The 19,359-nt window shown below is 37.6% G+C and overlaps 1 protein-coding gene across 4 annotated transcripts in view; it reads right to left on the reverse strand.

Moving 5' to 3' along the window:
• Positions 1–227: 227 nt before the first annotated feature.
• The window catches only part of fbxo38 (F-box protein 38), a 66,421-nt gene continuing 47,289 nt past the window's right edge, over positions 228–19,359 (reverse strand). For 2 of the 4 annotated variants that reach the window (XM_081611911.1, XM_081611913.1), the window contains 8 exons: positions 13,761–14,441; positions 10,243–10,343; positions 9,721–9,823; positions 7,232–7,398; positions 4,340–4,485; positions 3,641–3,741; positions 1,839–1,952; positions 228–1,362 (listed from right to left, as the gene is read on the reverse strand). In XM_081611911.1, the coding sequence (XP_081468037.1) occupies positions 1,184–1,362; positions 1,839–1,952; positions 3,641–3,741; positions 4,340–4,485; positions 7,232–7,398; positions 9,721–9,823; positions 10,243–10,343; positions 13,761–14,441 (1,592 nt within the window). In that variant the 3' untranslated portion in view covers positions 228–1,183. The remainder of the gene's footprint in view (positions 1,363–1,838; positions 1,953–3,640; positions 3,742–4,339; positions 4,486–7,231; positions 7,399–9,720; positions 9,824–10,242; positions 10,344–13,760; positions 14,442–19,359) is intronic. The other 2 variants (XM_081611912.1, XM_081611915.1) reach the window with 2 other exon arrangements.

Here is a 19,359-nt window from a genome sequence, read left to right on the forward strand (position 1 = left end):
TTTTCCTCTTTTTTTTTTCATCAAGATGGGATGTTAAGTACATTAATGAGAAATAACAAACCTTTTTTAATTTAACAAATGACTGCAATGAAACAAAGTGAAAAATTTAAAGGGGTCTGAATAGTTTCCATACCCACATTAAAGTTGACCTAGCTCTTCAATTCAGATTAATATTCATGCTGCAAATATTCTGATTAAATGTTTACAAAAACACGCAAAAAAATATGTTCAGGAAAAAAACTGTTTATATGGCTTTTAACATGATTTATTTCAAAAGGCCATTAAATCTCAACACAGCAATGAGAATGAAAAATCTTGAATCTAGTGGGGGGGGGAAGGGGGGGGGTCAACTCAGGTTCATCTCTTGAAATTAAGAGTGTTTTCTATTAATAAATAACTAATAATTTGAGAGTAAAAACATCCAATGGAAAATGAGTCAAAAGCCAGATTCAATAGAAAAACTGAGAAACTCTAGAAACCTTAAAAAAAAAAACTATTGTTCCAAGTTAAGGGTTTCGATGAGAAGAGGGTTGAATCACCACTGTAATCATTTTCTGTAACCAAGAATGACCTTAATTATGAGTCCAAACATACACAAACAAACAAATCTACAAAGTCAATTTATATTCAGGTTTCCAACTTCCCCATGATTCAACTTTGAATCATGGCCTCAGCATTTTAAAATATCAAAAATCTTAAAGAGGGACATCCCCCCCGCCCCCCCCCCTCCGAACAAAAATATAGATTATAGATCAAAGACTAATTTTCAAGTAGGAAGTAAGATCAGAGCAACTTAAGTATCATCCTTTGCTGCATGTCATTTTATACCAGAGGATCACTTTTTTACTACCAGCAGCTTTAGCTTTATTGTTTTACTGCAGCGTCTTCAGTAAGCTAGGATGAATAACTAAAAACATAATCAGCATTGAAAACATTCAGTTTTAACCTTAAATTTTATCTGGATGTAAACAAAGTTGTAAGTTCAGTACTTCAGTTGTTCAACACAAACTACTTTCCCCCATAACATCTGCTGGCTGGTGCATCTTTTTTTACATAAAGTCATTCAGCCATCTTATTCAATTTTATGAGGAGAGACAAAGGCCAGACCTGTTGTTTTCCAAAGTTACAATTATATTTGAGACGTCTTTAGGTCAGAACCCTGAAGGTGAGAATTCTTCAACATCTAGATATAGTCATCATCCACAGGCTCTCCGGGCATATCACAGTGATGAAGGAAGAGAACTACCACTCTTTGGAAAACTCCTTTCTTGCTTTGCCTGCTCTCTGAGATCTCCTCACCAATCGTTTCCATGCAGATGTCAGCCGACAGTTGCCCTTTGCGCCGCGGAGCATAGATGGTGGCTAACAGAACAGGAAAAAAAATTACAAGAGGTTTCATAGTGAAACATTTCTTTTAGGGCAACTGCACATAGTGTTAAAACTGACGAGTACCAAGTAATTACTTTTAATGGCATAAAGGCTGAAGATCTTTTGTCCATTTTGTTAAATAGTCTTAATATATCATATTTATGATATGCTAAAGTTGTATAGACAAGATAACAAACCTTTTTAAAATCAGCAGTTTACAGAATGTCTCTAAACTAGTTTGGTTGTTTAAATTAGGCTCTATATTCTAAGTTTTGGTCATGTGCAGCAGGCCTGAAATTGAGCAATTTATGTATTTGATCAAATCAAGATGAAGATGCAAACATGTAAATGTTGGTTCATTGTTAAAAAAACTCATTTTAATTTCAGATTATAAACTGTGGGTTGGGCACTTTAAGCAGGACATTACATGACTGACCACTGGTCATTCAGTTACTACTGACTAGACTTACTGCTTTCATCATCCTCAAAGTCACAGCGGGCGTAGCTGTTGGGATCAGCTGCTCTCAGTGTCCTTAGCCAGGGAAAATCTGTTATCATGCTGTACGGAGCTCCGTCAACAATTCCTGAAAAATATCATACAAGAATTTCAGTGAGAACTTCCCCATTTTCTTCAAATCTAATAAAATTGGTGTCAATCACTTGACATCAATAAAATGGTCACATCAGAAAACATGTACTGGTTTCTGATGCTAAAACTTTTATTGATGTTAAGTTTTAAGGTTTTAAAGATTCACATTTACTGGGTGTGATTTTATTTATTGTCATTTCTTTTTTATTATCATCATGCTGCTATTTTTCTTATTTTAAGATACTATTTTTGTTTTACTCAATTGCTATTGCTCTTTTGCCTGCTCCTTAGTGTATCCTACATGCTCATTCTGTTTAGTTTAGTTTTGTTTTGCAGAAATCAATACAGTTCAAATCATAAAAAACTCATATTAAGCTAATTGAAGAGCATAAATGCATTATGTTAAGGATAAACTGCTTAAATATAGTGAGATTCCTTTTGTTTGTGACAATCAATGGCTTTTCATCCGACTTAAACCACCTTATTAGGACTTTAATTGACCCAATTACACCTCAAAGTAAACAAAATTATACTGACCACTAAAAGTCAGGGATATTTAGCTTTTGGGTGAAATTTCAGGATGAATTAAAAATGCACTTCTTCTAGGGCAACGTTAGGTGAACTTAATGCAACCTTTTCTAAACTTTTGAATGTATATGTGGAGCTATTCAATGTTTCAGTAAATTTTGCACAACAACTTAAACACAAAATGCATAACAGGTCTATGATCCTAATAAATGTCCTGGTTTAATCAGTTAGTATCATCTTGGTAATTACATAACGAGGCTATACCAATGACTTCCAGAAGGTAAATCTACTGACACAATTTTACATAAAGAAAAAATGTGAAAGAGAAATAGACGTTTAGATCAGTGTTTTTCAACCACTGTGCCGCGGCACACTAGTGTACCATAAGTGATCATCAGGTGTGATCCAATTTCACCTTCAGTACCATATTTTCTGGACTATAAGCTGCTACGTCTTTCCTACACTTTGAACATGCGGCGTTTCTGTGGATTTTTCTTCAACCACCAGGGGGCTCTCTATCAGGAAGTCAATCATTGGAAGTCAAAGAAGAACGCGCTAATTTTCATTTAGAACAACCACATGCTAGCAGCAGGCACGGCAGAGAAATGTTTTCAAAGTCATATGTTGCAGCTTCTAAGTTGAGGAATATCGATCTAGCAGGACAGGAGGGAAATGGAGCCGCTGCACGTGAACTCAGCGTGAACAAAACCGGATTAGGAGACGGAGATCTGCAGCTCTCTGCTGCCCTCTGCTGGGTCCATATGGGAAACCGAGAGCAGCAGAGAAACCAGCGGCCTGCAGCCCGGTGGCCTGCCTGCTATTTAGACCCGACAACTCATCTGATTTAGAAGGGCAAAGAGCTAAAACCTGATGGGTTACACAAAATGATAGTTACACCAATGACTTCAGAAATTTGTTGACTACAATTTGACTGAAAACAGGGTGGGACCAAAAAACCACGAAGTCAAGACATGGAAGTCACTCATTGAATATTTTAAGTCTTCAGTTGTTGTTTTTTTGCCACATTTAACAGTTTCAGCTTTGAGGTTAGATTCCCAATCTCACATTGTGCTCTTTAAGAGTGTCACAGTCATTGCATATGAATGATGAAAATGTGAAATTGTCAAGTCTTAAATGCTGGCTTCATGAAATTACCCTCCAGTGTGTAGATGTCCCGGCCCCATGGGTATTTGGGATACATATTCACATCATCTTTTCTTGTGGTTTCTGGGAAAAACTCATACTTTATCAACTCTCTGAGAAAAATAAAAATAAAAAAGACAATTAATAGTTCAGTCAGCAGTCCAGTTGAACTCAAATTTAGCCCAATATTTGCAAAGGAATAATAGAAAATGCAAGAGAACAACAACTTGGATGTAAGTAATAAGTTACTTTAGTCATATGTTACGTTACTAAAGTAATAGTCATTTATTACTAAAGTAACTTATTACCTTAGTAATTTATCACTAAGGTAATAAGTTACTGAAGTTTACACCATGAATAAATGGTTACTAAAGTAAGGAGTTTAATGACTTATTACTAAAGTAATAAGTCACTTATAACCAAGTTACTAAGTTTAGTAACTTGTAAGTTTAGTTTAGTAACTAAGTAATAAGTAAATTATTACTTTAGTTACTAAAGTAACTTATTACTAGAGTAACTATTATTTAGTGCAGTTTGCTCAGTCAGTAGTACAAGTAGAGTCGTTTTTGCAGAAGTTAAAAACATCTTATGAATGCATATGAATTACCATCAGAAAACAGAGCGTCAACATTGATCACATAAAAGGAAAGGAGTATTCAGTAAGTTTTCAGTGTATGATTTAAAACCTCTCTCTTGCTCTCAAATGCTTACTGGCAAATATTAGCTATTGTGTCCATCCAGCTCCGAATGCGAACTTTGTTGTGTATATTTGGTGGGTTGCTGAATTCATGCACAACAGCAATATGATAGGGATATGGTCCCTGGAAAAGCTGACGCTCCAGTGCTATCGAGTCAATCTGTCAAGAGGAAAGAGAAAGGCACAACAACCACATTACAGATAATCATTTAAAAAACTTGTATAAAACAGAATCTTAGTTTGAATCCATCCAGAAGTTTACATATAAAGAAGCTTTTTTTCCTCACTGTCTGAAGTTAAATAACACTTCAACAACTTCTGTTGTTTTTGGTCTAAAGTACAAAAAGTATTTATTTGTGCTAAATACCACAATAATGACAGAAAGAATATATTAGTAATCGAGGGTGGATGACTGATCATCATCCCTGGTCCTGAATACAGGCACACCGCAGGGCTGCGTGCCGAGTCCAGTTCTTTTTACACCGTCTGTGCATCCATCCATCCATCCATCCATCCATCCATCCATCCATCCATCCATCCACCTCTCCTCAATCAGGGATCTTTAAAGTTTGCAGACTGTAGTGGGTCTGAAACAATGATGCAGAACCTTCCCCAGAGGTGTTCACTGAACAAAACCAAGGACTACAGAAGGTTCAGGAGGACAGTACACATAAATGGAAGTGGTGGACTGTGTGGACAATATCAAATTACTGGGCATCAACGTCACCATGAACCTGACCTGGTCACTTAACTCTGTTCTGACGAGAAAGGCCCAACAAGACTCTTCTTGCTCTGTTGCTCAAGAATGTCTATAGAGCTGTGATTAAGGGTATTCTCCGTCAATATGACTGTGTGGTATGGCAACTGCACAGGCCAGGACAAATAGGACGTGGCCTGGATGGTGAAAATGGCCCAGTGGATTGTAAGGGGTCAACTATCAGACCTGGACTAAATATGTGCTGATCCTACCCACACTGCTGTCTGTTTGTATGGTAGAAGTACATAAAGACCAGCTTTTTCCTAAGTGCTGAGATCAGCTTGGTTGTTCCAGCATAGTTCAGTTAGTTTTAGCCTAGTTTAATTCACTTTTTTTTTTGCAAACCTATAATAAAGTAATTGAAGAGTGAACTTAACTCAAAGTGATATTTCACTGTCTTCTCAATTCAAATGGAGCTCTTAGCCCTTTAAAGAACCAGTTTACCGACTGGTCATGCACAAAAGCATCGATTCTAAGAGTTAATGTTTTATAGAGAGTAAGAAGAGCACAGTCCAATCAAGTGAGAGCTGGCTCCCTAAAAAATGTATTTAATGTTTCCGCCTGCTTTGTGCAGGAGCATTGTTTTGATTGGCAAAATAGTGGCCTTGTGGCCAATCACATGTGGGAGTGGTGAAAAAAGAGGGTGACAGACATCCTGTCTGTCAGTAGACAATGGTGAGGAGGAGAGTGCATCGCAAAAACCCTTAAGTATAACTTACAACTGTAAATGAAGCAGCATCAGGCTGTGAATTAAAGATTACATATTATTATTGTTATTATTAGTAGTATGGTTCTGTATTTAAAGTGTTTTGTTCATTTGTTTCAGTGTTAAATAAAAATTAAAAGTTTGATTAGAATATTACACAAAAGTAAGAAAATACGTATAATTGCCTACGTAAAATTAGGCAATTATAAGGCCTCTCATAAAACCATAAAATGTTAAAGGATTTATTAACATATAAAACACTCATATCTGTCAAGTTAGGCTAAAATACGATGCTACATATGACACGAAATTAAGAGCCTTTTGGGAGCCGTATAGGTCTGCAAATACTACCATTGTACCCAGTAGATGCAATCTATACTAGATGCAGTTTTACACATGAAAAGTGTGTAAAACTTTTGAACACATCACAGATTTTCTTAATTTAAATATTTATAATGGGGCCACTGACTTCAAATTGACATCAGATGTCAGCAACAATAAAAGCAATCCACACACAAAAGAATCAAAACTACATGTTATGGTTAAAGACTGAAATGACAAGGAGAATAAGTAATAAGGAGGAAAAGAATTCAGCTGAATTTGCCATTATTGCAGGAATAAAACATTCTCACAGATATGTGTAAATCAATAACAAATTGTTTAAAATGAACTATGTTTCCTTGAACCAAACTACTAAACAGAGTTGTACAACTGGTAAAAGTAAAGACACCTTAAAAGAAACTCTTACTGTTTCAAGTCATACTGAAGCAGTGGTTGCTGGTGCATTTCTAACTAAAACCCCAGTGAGTGCTATTGGAGCCATAAACACAACATCATTTGAGCATTATTAAGACACAGCCAGCCACCCCTCAGAACACTTCTGACGAAAGAATCAAGTCCAAACAAAAATCAAAACATTGCTTGAGAGTCAGGAAGCAGAGAGAGCTTCAGAAAGACCTGGAAAAAGCTGATACATTTTATGCCCATGAAAAAATGAAGCAATGCACTTTGTCAGAATGGCCTCTATGCATAGACTCCACCAATGAAGAAAAATCATGTTGAACCTTGCTGCAGAACATTTAAACACGCCTCTAAAGTAGTAATCTTGGGATGAGTAATCACATCTCAATGTGCTCCTGAATAAGGCAGGTTAGGTTGCTTACCAGTATCAGTATATGAATACATGAATGTTTGTAAGTGTCTCCTATTTGCAAATGTGTAGGTTTGTGATTTGTGGCCAAGTAATTTGGTGTGACATATGGGGAACCCACAAGAATCATTGTTAGGTCCTTTACAACTTAGCCTGCATATTAATGATGTCTATTAGTGATCATTAATTAATAGAGATCATCTAGTACAGCAGCTGTTGTCCTAAAAATGGACACTAATCATATGGATATGTAATTTAAGTCTTCAAAGAATTGGAGGTAATTCATCACCAACCTGATGCATAGGACGCATGTAGATAATACGGTTTCTCTCAGGTGGCATTCTTAGTATCTGATCCAGAACCTGGTCCATGTCAAGCTTCTTACATTGAGCAAAGTCAAATCTATTGACTATGGGGGCCCTTTCTATTTTCAACTGCTTCAAAACACGACATCTAGTGGCTGCAAAGAGAGGAAAGCACACGAGAGATCATATGTACATAAGAAGACATCAATGGACTCATTTCTATACAAATATAAACATGAAAAAGTTCATCAAAGATACAAAGATTGCATTATGTGGTTAATAAACAGACATTTAAGCTCTTTCATAATTAAAAAAGATCACCATTTTTCACACACAGATGCAAAATAATTTACAAAATAATTAGGTTAGGGGTGTAAAATATCTCTGTAATATATGCAATTTGCATATCACAACAGCCTTCTTAGACTGCAATAAATGGTATTTAAAGTGAAACTTACCCTCAAATCAACCTTTTTTATTGCTGATAAACTGTGTAAATAGGTTATTTATGTTTTTGCACAAATGACATTTTCATGTAATTCTTTTAGTTTGGCATTATTTTGCTTAACTGCAAAAGACTGGTAACCTGTCCAGGGTGTGCCCTGCCTCTTGCCCGTTGACAGTTAGAGATGCCACCAGCTGCAGCCCCACTATAGGGATAAGCGTGTAAGATGAATGGATGGATATTCTGCATAAAACTAGGGGTGCACCGATTGCACTTTTCTGGCTGATCGGCGATTACAATCTTTTAAAAAGCCTAACATACCGATTCCAATTTTGGCTGTTTTTTTGTCTGAAATGTTGCTTTTTATCAATAAAGTTGCTGAATTGGCAACAACAGGGTGATTATTGTTAACTGTAAATGTGCAGACATGACCTGGTCGGCCGGTTTGTCAGTCAAACATCTCTCACAGGAGAAAAGAAAAGCACAGTGGTTGATTTTTAGACCTTTGCTGATGATGATAACATCGGTGGATAAGATTGGCTTCACGTGTAAAAATCGGCCGATCATGCCAAAATTAAGGAAATCGGCTGGCCGATAAATCGGTACACCCCTACCAAAAACCGTCTCACTGCTGGCCTCCTGGGTCAAACAGTTATAGCGTTACTCAGCTTTACATGTATGATTTATTTGCAATGTGTACACAGAGTAGAATGGGTCTGCTATGCTCTGGCTATTGGTGAAAGTATGGTGTTGAACCTATGACTGTGTGAGACTGACTGCAGTGCTTAGAAAGCAAGATGACGGAGAAGCTAATGGTGGCTAAAGGCTGCTCAGACTGCCTGCTGCAGAGCGTTGTTGCATAAACATCTCCAAAAAAGTCACTAGAGTTTGACAAATCAATAAAGTGGATAAGTTTACAACAGTGCTTCTTTAGTCTGAGACAGATACAGCTCAGTCTATCACTTGATCTAGATGACATTAATTTTACTATCAAAGTCTATAAAATGCAGTTAAAAGCCTTCAGCTGATCCAAGAGGTAATATTTCTTCTATTCTAGCTTCCTTTCATTTACTTCCTCTTAAAAGTAGAATAGAATTGAAAATTCTCCTTCCATCTGATGAGGCATTATGCAAAATGTCCTATTTTTGAGCTTTATAGAGACACCGTTGAGAGTGTGCTTAGCAGCAGTATCTCTCTGTGGCATGACAGCAGCGGGGAGAGTGGTGAGGTCAGCTGGAAGAATGATTGGGATCACGCTGCCACCCATTGGGGACCTAGCAAAGCAACGCTACCTGTTGAAACAGGTAGAGGCATACTTGGCAACAAGGATCACCAAGTATGCCTCTCACCCGTCATGAACCGTTCTCTGTCCTGCCGTCAGGCAGAAGATACCGCAGCCTGACATGCAGACAGGTTCTACCCAACTGTTGTCAGATTTTTGAATCACTCCAAATAATCCAAGACTATATTATTATTTGATCGATTTTTGATTGTTTTGTACATATTGTTCCTGATACATCTCTTACATAAATTGCAACGTTTGCACTATTTATACAGCCTCCTCTTTTTTGATCTGGTTCTTATTCTATTTTATTCTGTATTATTCCTTTATTCTTCTTTCATATTCTTTTATAGTTTATTTAGTTGGTTTCTCTATGCATCACTATTTTGTTCTGCAGTACACATTTGATGCTACGTTGAATGAAAATAAAGAGCCTGAATCTGAATATTCCTTGTACTGAAAGCATCACAGCAGCATCAGAATAAAAAGCAGCAGAGTTGTGTTTTCTTATTCAACATGGTGGAGTGTATTCCAACTACAGAGGGCTCACACTCCTAAACCCCCCTGGTAAGGTTGTTGAGCGGAGGGTCTGTCAGATAGCTGAACACTGAACCAGCTGAGGAAATTTAATTTAACATTGATAAAAAGTAAAGTAATTTGTTGCCAAGAGTTAAGACTAATTACGTTTTTATTTAAGATTGCCAAATGATAATCAATTTGAGACATAAGCATCAGTGTCGTCTTAATTACCATGAATGAACATCATTTTGGGACAGTCTTTGAGGACCAGGTCCGTGATTCCACAGTTGGTCAGAGTGATGCCCACCAGATTCTTACTCTTCAGAGACAAAACCTGTCCAAGTAAAAAATATGTCAAAAATGAATAAAATTCATATCCACGCTAATTATTCCTCAAATACACATTATTCTAAGTAGAAACTCAAATTAGACAGAAAACAATACACTGCTCAAAAACAGAAGGGACACTACAATTACACATCCTAGATCCAAATGAGTGGGATATTCAAAAATCTTTGTTACATGGTGGAATGCTTTGAGAACAACATAAAAATAATCAATATAAATTCAAATTAATAACCCATGTCTAAACGTTTTGCTTATGAAATTTCCATCAGGTATACATTAGGCATTGTGAACTAGTTAAATAATAGGTCTATCAACTCAAATGGATAGGCCATTTGAGTTCTCACCCATAGTGATTTATTCAACTAAAAACAGCAAATCAGTGAAGCTTCCTTTGTGTGTATTCACTTGTATATGATCATCCTCAGTGACTGGGTCAGAGGTGCTGGTTGATTTGTCAGCCATCCGTTTCCTCCTTACTGCTACTCGAGGCCTGGCTTTTGAAAGATCTACAAAAGGGAAACATAGTATATACATTAGCCAAAGGTTCACCACTAACTGAGAATAAAGACACCAAACTCAAGAAAAAAACTGTTTGGTAACACTTTATTTAAAGGGGTGACATGACACCGTCTAAAACATGACATAACACCTGTCATGAACATCAGTGGTGGTAAGTAACGAAGTACAAGTACTTCGTTACTGTACTTAAGTACAGTTTTCGTGTATCTGTACTTTACTTAAGTAGATTTAATAATGGGGACTTTCTACTTTTACTCCACTACATTTTACAGTAAGTATCTGTACTTTCTACTTCACTACATTTCTACAAACTGTCTCGTTACTCGTTACATCCAAGTCTCGTTGCTCTTTTCTTCCGTTAAAATGTGAAGTTCAGGGATTTAAGGTGGCGCCGTAAAATCCGAGCAATAACGTGACTTAGTGTCTGTTGTCACCCATCGGCTCCCCCTTTACTCGCACGCGGAGCTCCAGACATGCGCAGTGGTTTCCTCTGAGCGGGAGGAGATGTTTGTCTATAATATAATAGCGCTGCATAAATTGATATGGCGACATGTAAAATCAGCAGCGCTTCGCTTTCAGACGGTGGGACTTCGTCCAACTTTTAGCGTCACTTGGAAGGAAAGCTTAAAGAAAGGTAAGATCTGTGCTAGCAAAGTTAGCTGTACTGAGACACATGTTGCATCTGATGAAAAAAAGTTGTCACTCATGCGCTGAATTATTGTGTGGAGGTGTTGACTGAGGTGTCGCAGATATGGGACAACGCTGTGACCAAAGTCTGCAATATAGTGATATGACATTCAGGAACGATCCGATTCTTCTGGACGGATCTTTACTAAGTCCTAAGGACTGAAGCCTCACTGAGAGCCGTTCTTTGTTCTTGTGTACACTGCGGTAGCTATATATATATATATATATATATATATATATATATATATATATATATATATATATAGACATTCATTTAATCGCTGAATAAGTAAAAGTTGAACGTATGAACACAGAGCATGCTCATTGCTCATTGATTGATTTCGTCTCCTGTCATGGTGGCAAACATCGCAGTGGGAGGGAGGATGAAAACAGTCACGGTGCTCATTCTGCTTAGTTACTTGTTGCGCCGTTGGACAGTGTTCATAGTTGAACGTTATTTACCGTTAATTGCGATGTTTCAGTTGTGGTTTCTGACATGGGCAATATGGGCAACCGCCCAGGGCGTTATTTTTCTAGGGATAGCAGGAGACATCTGCGGATTGTAGCACAGCGATGAAAGCAAAACAGAATGAAGTGAGTTTTAATTGATACTGGTTAAATATATTTCAGCTCTAAGTATTTAATATCTAGGTGTTTTTATGGGAATGTGGATCTTTCAGATCAATCTGAAAACCAATTTTGATAGGTAAACTTAATGTTATTGTGTCATTTAGTGCGGGGCGCTGGTCTTGGTCTCGGGTTCGGTGGTCTTGACTACAACTCTGCTACATGGCTCCTTGGTTGCATGTCCTCCACCCCGCCCGCACCTTCTTTACATCCCCTTTCAGTTAGATTTCTTTCTAAATAAATGTGACTAATGAAGTTCATGCTATGTTAGGACAGGAGACAAAATGTTTCCATCCCTGAAATTATGATTCATAGAATCACATATCAAAGTCTAAACTGTTACAGAGAATAAACACAATAAGAACATGTTTAATCTGTGGTAGTGTTAATTAAAATGGCACATTTCTGATGTATTAAAATTAAATACGATCGGCACACTTAATGATATTAGCGATTAGGTAATGCATTCAGCGAGTACTTTTACTTTTAATACTTAAGTATTTTTAAAAGCCAGTACTTTTTTACTTTTACTTAAGTAAAATGTTAATGTGGTACTTTGACTTTTACTTAAGTACATTTTTGACTGTGTATTTGTACTTTTACTTAAGTAAATTTTTTAAGTACTTTCTCCACCACTGATGAACATGGAGAAGTCTTTATGAATGTTTATGACAGTTGTCATGAAGTGTCATTCGGTGAAAAATGGCACTTTTAATGCAAAGTTGCTTTAAAAGTTGCACTGAAAGTCCATTAAAAATGCCAACTTCGCATTAAATTGTCATTATTTACAAAATTATGCAAAGTTGGCACTTTTAATGCAAATTTTAGAGCAACTTTGCATTAAAAGTGCCATTATTTACCAAATGACACTTCATGACAACTGTCAAACATTCATAAAGACTTTTTTATGTTTATGACAGTATCATGTCAGTCTTATCCACACCCCGTCAAATAAAGTGTTACCAACTGTTCTTTGCAATTCAGTTTGCATTGCATGTCAGAGGAATGTTTTTCAATTTAATACACCATAGTTTTCTTTTAATTCTCTATTTTAACCAGTTTCTTTAATCTTTTTCATTTGCTTAAACAAAACTAGTAAAATGCTAAATTAGACAATTGATAGATATTAAAGAGGGACTTATTTGGATATTTGTAAGTGTGTGTGTGTGTGTGTGTGTGTGGTAGTCACAAAATCTTAAGCATTACTGAATCCTCACTGTTGAAGGAATCACCCACTACAGAGAATTCAGCTAGGATTTTAGCCAAATTGTCTAAAAATAGCTACATCCAATCTCCTTTTTATTGAAACCTTTTAGAACAATGTTGCTTATCACCATGTTCCTCATAGCTCTGGAATGACACTGTACAGCCTCAGAAAACTATATATTGTCTATAGCTGTATTATTGGATAAGGTTGGATACCTTTTATTAATTTACAGATGTTTGAATATGCTGTAATGATCAAAAACACAGTAGGGTGGGCTAGTTAAAATCTGTCTGACAGAATTTTGTTTGTTACAAATGATTATGATAAATCTTCCTGCTCCCAAAATAGCTATGGAATAGCAAAGGAGTCTATCCTTGAGCTATTGGGTGACTTTTAGACTGTGTGTGTTGAAAGTGTAGTTGGGTGAATGGGGCTTTAGAGTAAAAGTGCTTTGAGTGGTTAGCCGCACTCATTACACACTGTGTAACTCCATTTACCTTTTATTGGTCAGCCAAGACTTAGAGGCGTACCCTGATAAATGTTTAAAATGGAATTTAAAAATTCAGTCAGATATCATGTAATTTGTTTGAAGGAATACAGGAATAAACTGCATGATTTGTGGGGATGTCTCCTAGAAAAAAATCTTCAAAAAATCAGAAGCAGGAGCAAATATTTACTGAAATATAGGGGCCACATAATGTGGTGTAATCATGTGGCTTAGAACTGGATCTCTTGGTGTACAAAGTCAAACAGATTTTTCTACAGAACCACACTCCAATACTAGCCTCTGTTATACTATGTAATCAGTTTGGTGGGGGGAAACTCCCAACAAAACTCTACTTAGCAGAGCTCCACTGAAGTCAAATTTTAAACTTGGTATGACCTGATGTAGGTTCCAAAGACTCCAAAGATGTGTGGGTGCAAGATCTTGTTAAAGGCCGCCTTGGAACAAAGTCCTGACCGCCCTTATTATGCTGGGAACAAATATCAGACGGTATCCCAGCACTGGTTGGCTGTCTGCCTCCGTGTCTTTCCTGCTGTGCTGATGTCCCAGTAGAAGAACAGCCTGATGTCATGCATCCCACACTGACAGGACCAGCAATCTCCCCTTTCTCACTTGTGAAACTGTCCTCGGTCTCCATGTCAGACTTGGCACATTCAGTCCTACTGCATGAAGTAGATCTGTAAGTGGTTGGTCTGCAGGTGTTCTGGTTAGTTATACGCCCAAATCCATCCACATGTCCGGAGGGAGCTGTGTCAGCTTCAACCCTGCTCAAAGATCCAGTTATAGGTCTTGTTCTGCTGCTTGATGCTGCCCCAGTACTGCCAGTGATTTGAATTTGCCCACTGTCAGCCCTTTGTCTCACGGTGCCCCCAACAATCTCAGAGGTCTTTTCTTTATTTCCAGATCTCCTGCAGTTCTCTGTAGCAGCCTTTATGTCTGCCTTGATCTGTTCACTGGTCACCTGACAGCTCTTCTCACAGGTGCTCTGTGTCACCTGAGCCTTTCCCTGATCAGAGACAGGAACGCTTTTGCATCGTCGCAGAGGAGTCTTTCCTTTACCTGAATAAAAAGAAGTATATATGTACATAAATTTATTGTATGTTAGAGTAGAAAGATAGAGGTATGTCAAAATAGAAATTTAAAATGTTCAACAGATTTCTGAAAAAAGCCAATGTCAGATTTACAATATAATCAATTATAATGTAATCAATTACAACTGATTACATTATAATCAAATGCACCCATTACATTTGAATGGATAATAGTTCATACCCATTACAATATGAGTGAGCTTTATATAATCAAAGATTTTACAACATTCTGAATAGTTAATGCTGTTTTACAGCACTCTTATCCCGATTAATTCTGAAAAGCTGTTTCCATCGATTCAACAGGTGAAAACCAGCAACTCTTTGCAGTTGGCTTGTGTAAAACAAAAGCTCTGTTTTACACAAGCCCCCTTGTTTTCTGCAGCAACAGGACAACATGTAGCTGTGCATTCTGACTGCTTACAACTCAGGAAAGGGTTTTGTCAAATTAATCCCAGGTCATCCCAGCATTCCCCTGCTGGAGATTTTAGTTTTGCAGTAACAATACATTAAGTAACAAAGTAACATCTAGAATAGCGGTTCTCCCCCAGGGGGCGTTCAGAGGACGGCAGGGGGCGCTGGCGGACATTTTTACAAAAGGGGGGCGCTGGGTTGCCTTTGGGGGGCGTTTGGTCAAAGGTAAACTTTACACCTTAAATGCTCAACAATACCAGTTTAGACTTTGAGCTACTTGGTAAAACTGTATTGTGTAACATTAAAACATGCTTGGCTGCAGCTGTATTGATGGCAGCTCTTCTTCTATTCAGTGTTTGTTAGCTTCTGTTAGCTTCTTGGCGCAGCTCCGTTCTCCTGCTACTGGTAGCTAAAATCACGATACCCTCACAGTGTATCCCTCTGAAAAATGAACCCATTTAAATAAAGAAATCCCTCCATGGGTGATACCTCGATAGAGAGCGTTCATTTTATAGCGTTAATACTGGTGCTGTAAGTGGTCCGGTATGAAACGGGGTGATAGAACAACACAGCACTTTTACATTTCAATAATCAGAATGCAGAAATTGTTTCTGTTGTTTTATGGCATAAAAACAGAGAATCCAACGCTGAACAGTGAAAAATCAACACATGATGTGAAACATGACGATTAGGCGGCGCAGCAGGTGATGAGTGAAGATTACTGATGGTCAATAAACGATAAAATAAATGTAGCAACAGGAAGAAACTAAAGTGGACATAGCAATAAACCAAGAGAGGATAAAACTAATCAAAGGAAACTAAATGGAAATGAATGAAGAACAAAATGCAAGAATAAACTAAGAAACTAAAGTAAATACAGAGGAATAAGCTGGTATGGCAAGACCTTTAGAGCAATAATTAATACAGAGACTGTATGGCAAGAATAAATAGACACTATTTCCAGATAAAAGGTAAAATAATATTGTTGAAGTGCCATGGGTTTGTTGAGACCACATCTAGTACTGAGGATAAATATATCTTACAGACCATAACAGTAAAGAACTGATCACTTATTTATGTTGTTAATTAGATTTGATATATTTATTTCTTCAATATTATTTTTCATGTCAGTGTTAATGTCATGAGGCTGATGACTCCATGACACTTTGACTCATTAGGATTTGATTAAGAACCAGATTTGTTCTTTGTCATTTCTGTCCAGTAAAACTATTAATCTATAATCAATAGACAGATCTATATAAAGATATAATCCATGTTTCTGTCTCATATTTGTATGGCATTAAAAGGATCTGGAACTTTAGTTTTTCCACTGAAAGCTCTGGTTTGCACAATAAATGCCATGTGGGTGAAGTTTTATGGATGATACTCTGATGTCCCATTCTCCTGAAGGCAGCACAGAGCTGCACCACCAGAAACTGACAGAAACACTGAAGAGAAGAAGAGTTATGATTAATGTAGTTACAGTTCTATCCATGTTTTAATGCTGCAGCTCAGTCGTTTTGCAAATAGTTCAAAGTTTAAACTGGCATGTTGAACATCTTTTATCTGGTCATTTTGTGGAATATTTAACAACCAGAAAATGGCAAAAAATAATATTTTTTCCACTCTGACTGGCTGCTGTTAGACCTACAGATTTTAACTTGAATCTTCATTGCATTTTTCATAGACGCCTGTGAAAATAATTTCTATTCCCGTGACTTTTTTGTTCTCTGGGAAATTATTTTTGATGATAAATACAGAAACAAGCATAAAAATCAAAACATCTACAATAGTGATAGTAATATTAGTGATAAAATAATAGTCAGTGCAAAGTAGCCTGCAAACTCTTTGGTGGGGGGCAGTGAGGGACCTGGATGAAGGCTGTGGGGGCGCTGGGCCAAAAAAGGTTGAGAAACACTGATCTGGAACCAACAGTAGAATCAAATTTCAATAAGATCAATGAGGTCGTGCTTTTATGTTTTGTCTCATGCAAGCTTTACTTGAATCCCATTTAATTTTTTATTTAATCATAAGAAACCATAGTCAAATAGAGAGTGTTGCAAAGCCATGATTCCTTATTTCCAAGCATGAAAGTTTTAAAGAATGAAGTCTAAACACTTTGAGTAATTGAATAAGACCCAATGCAAAAGACTTTTATTGATGTTTTTTTTCTGGTAAGAATGAACAATTAAAATTTTGGTTTCAAATAGTTAGAATAATGGATGATTTCAGTTTTCTTTTCAGATGAACGCCTGTAATAAATCAAATTATGACAAGTATAACTGATAAGTTGTGGTTATTATAATATTTTAAATTAATGTTAAAACAGAGAAACTAAAGAGGTTATAGATGTGATTTTGACAATGACGTTGAAATGGTGTAAAATGTGTACCAATGTAACAGAATGGTGAAGCTATGCCTTTGAGACGTCAAGTGTTGCAACAGAATATAGATAGGAATAGAGTTGAGAAGGGGGAACCGATTCCGGGGGGAGAAGGTCAAGGCCCTGGGACAAGAACACGGACACCATAACATAATGTCTCCAAGGCAAAGGTGGATTTGATTTAATCCACCTAAGCAGACAGCCAATGAAACAAGAATGGCAGCAGTGCTAGCCAATGCAAGCACTTCCACAGGGTGGGAAAAACTCTACAAAAGGCAAATGCAAAAGAGGAACCTTCAGTTGTTTCCTCCAGGCAGCTTTGAGCCAAGATTGAGATGGACAAAGAACTCTGCAGCTGAAGAAGAGCCGTCGCCACAGATGGACCAAAGACTGTCCTGCAAAAGGGATTCAACCCCTCAGCCCCGCAACCTGTGGCACCAAATTGGACTTCTCTCATCAGCTGAGTTCAGACTACAAAGCCAAAGGTAGACAAATACCTTTTCCAACAAGAGGACATCCATCAGCTCAAAGCAAAAAGAACATTGTCTGCTGTCTACTCCGTCCCCAAAAGATCGACTCGGGGTGTGAGAACCATCTTCCAAAGTCTCCACCTAGATTCCATCAGTGTCAGCGTTAGGGAAAGAAAGGTTAGATTGAAATGATTGATTTTTTAATTAGACCCACAGCAGAAAAAAATATATTTCATTTTATGAAACCTTCTTAGTAACACCTCAAAGTTTTTCAGCTTTTATTAAAACAGTATGGGACGAGGAGCTTGGTGCGGATGTGGAGGAGGAACAGTGGGAGGCTGCCAAGAATTTCATTCATAAATCCTCAATTTGTGCCCTATTATTGTGCCCTATATTGCACTCTAATCCAGTGCAATATATTCTATAAAGTGCATTACACAAATGCAAAATTAGCAAAAATTTACTCATCAGTCAGTGATGCTTACAATAGCTGTAGACAGTCGCCAGCTAACCGTATTCACGTTTTGGGCTTGTCTAAATTGTAAAGCGGGTTTTGGGGTAACATTCTCAAAACACTTACTCAAGCATATAATCAGACAATTGTTCCCAATCCATTGTCAGCTATATTTGGCATCCCTCCAGATGGGGGCTTTTCACATTCTCTGTTACAGGTTCTATCCTTCACTACCCTTTTGGCTCGCAGACTTATTCTACTAAAGTGGAAACTAAGCATCCCCCCGTCTCATGGCCACTGGGTTAGAGACGTTCTTTACAATCTGAAGCTGGAAAAACTCAGATTTTCACCTAAGCAAATCAACAGCAAATTTATGGAGACCTTGAGACCTTTTCTATTTTTAGTTGGCACCATCACTTTGCTCCCTCATACAGAAGCAAATTAAACTGTCCGTTGGCCCTCTCATCTTTATCCAGTTCTTCTTTTGTTGGTGATCGATATATATTCTTATTATAATTATTTTTATTTTATTTTTCAATAGTAATAAAACTGTCTTAGTGCATGGTTTGCAAAGTTATGGTAAGCATTTATAGGTTACCTTAGCCCAAATTAAACACCATCCCTGGGATTTGCCAAAGTCACTGAACCATACCTGGATCAGTTCCAAGAGCCAGTTGTGAAATGAGAAGAGCAACCGTGATGAATGTGTTCTGTGGGACCGAGCTGACTCATGTTACCGGTTGGTTAATCCATGGAAAGAAGCAGCATGAGACATTCAGATGTAGGCTGTTAGAACCTAGGCAAATCTTCTCCAATAAACCAGCTAGATAGATTCTCTTTGAATTCTGAGGTGAGTTATACTCTACAGCAGTGGTTCTTAACCTGGGTCCGATCGAACCCCAGAGGTTCGATGAGTCGGTCTCAGGGGTTCGTTGGAGCCTCTGCTGCGAAGGTAAAGACACACTTGTGTGAAGTCGTGATGACGCCCCGCTTTGCCATCACTTGCTGCAGAGGATACATTGCTTAGCCAATCAGAGGATCACGTTACATTGCTTAGCCAATCAGAGGATCACGTTACATTGCTTAGCCAATCAGAGGATCACGTTACATTGCTTAGCCAATCAGAGCTGCAGAGGAGCCCTGATTGAAGGAGCTCCACTCTCAGCAT

This window comes from Poecilia reticulata, chromosome 10 (assembly GCF_904066995.2).
Source record: "Poecilia reticulata chromosome 10, P_reticulata-male-v2, whole genome shotgun sequence".
Classification (NCBI taxonomy): domain Eukaryota; kingdom Metazoa; phylum Chordata; class Actinopteri; order Cyprinodontiformes; family Poeciliidae; genus Poecilia; species Poecilia reticulata.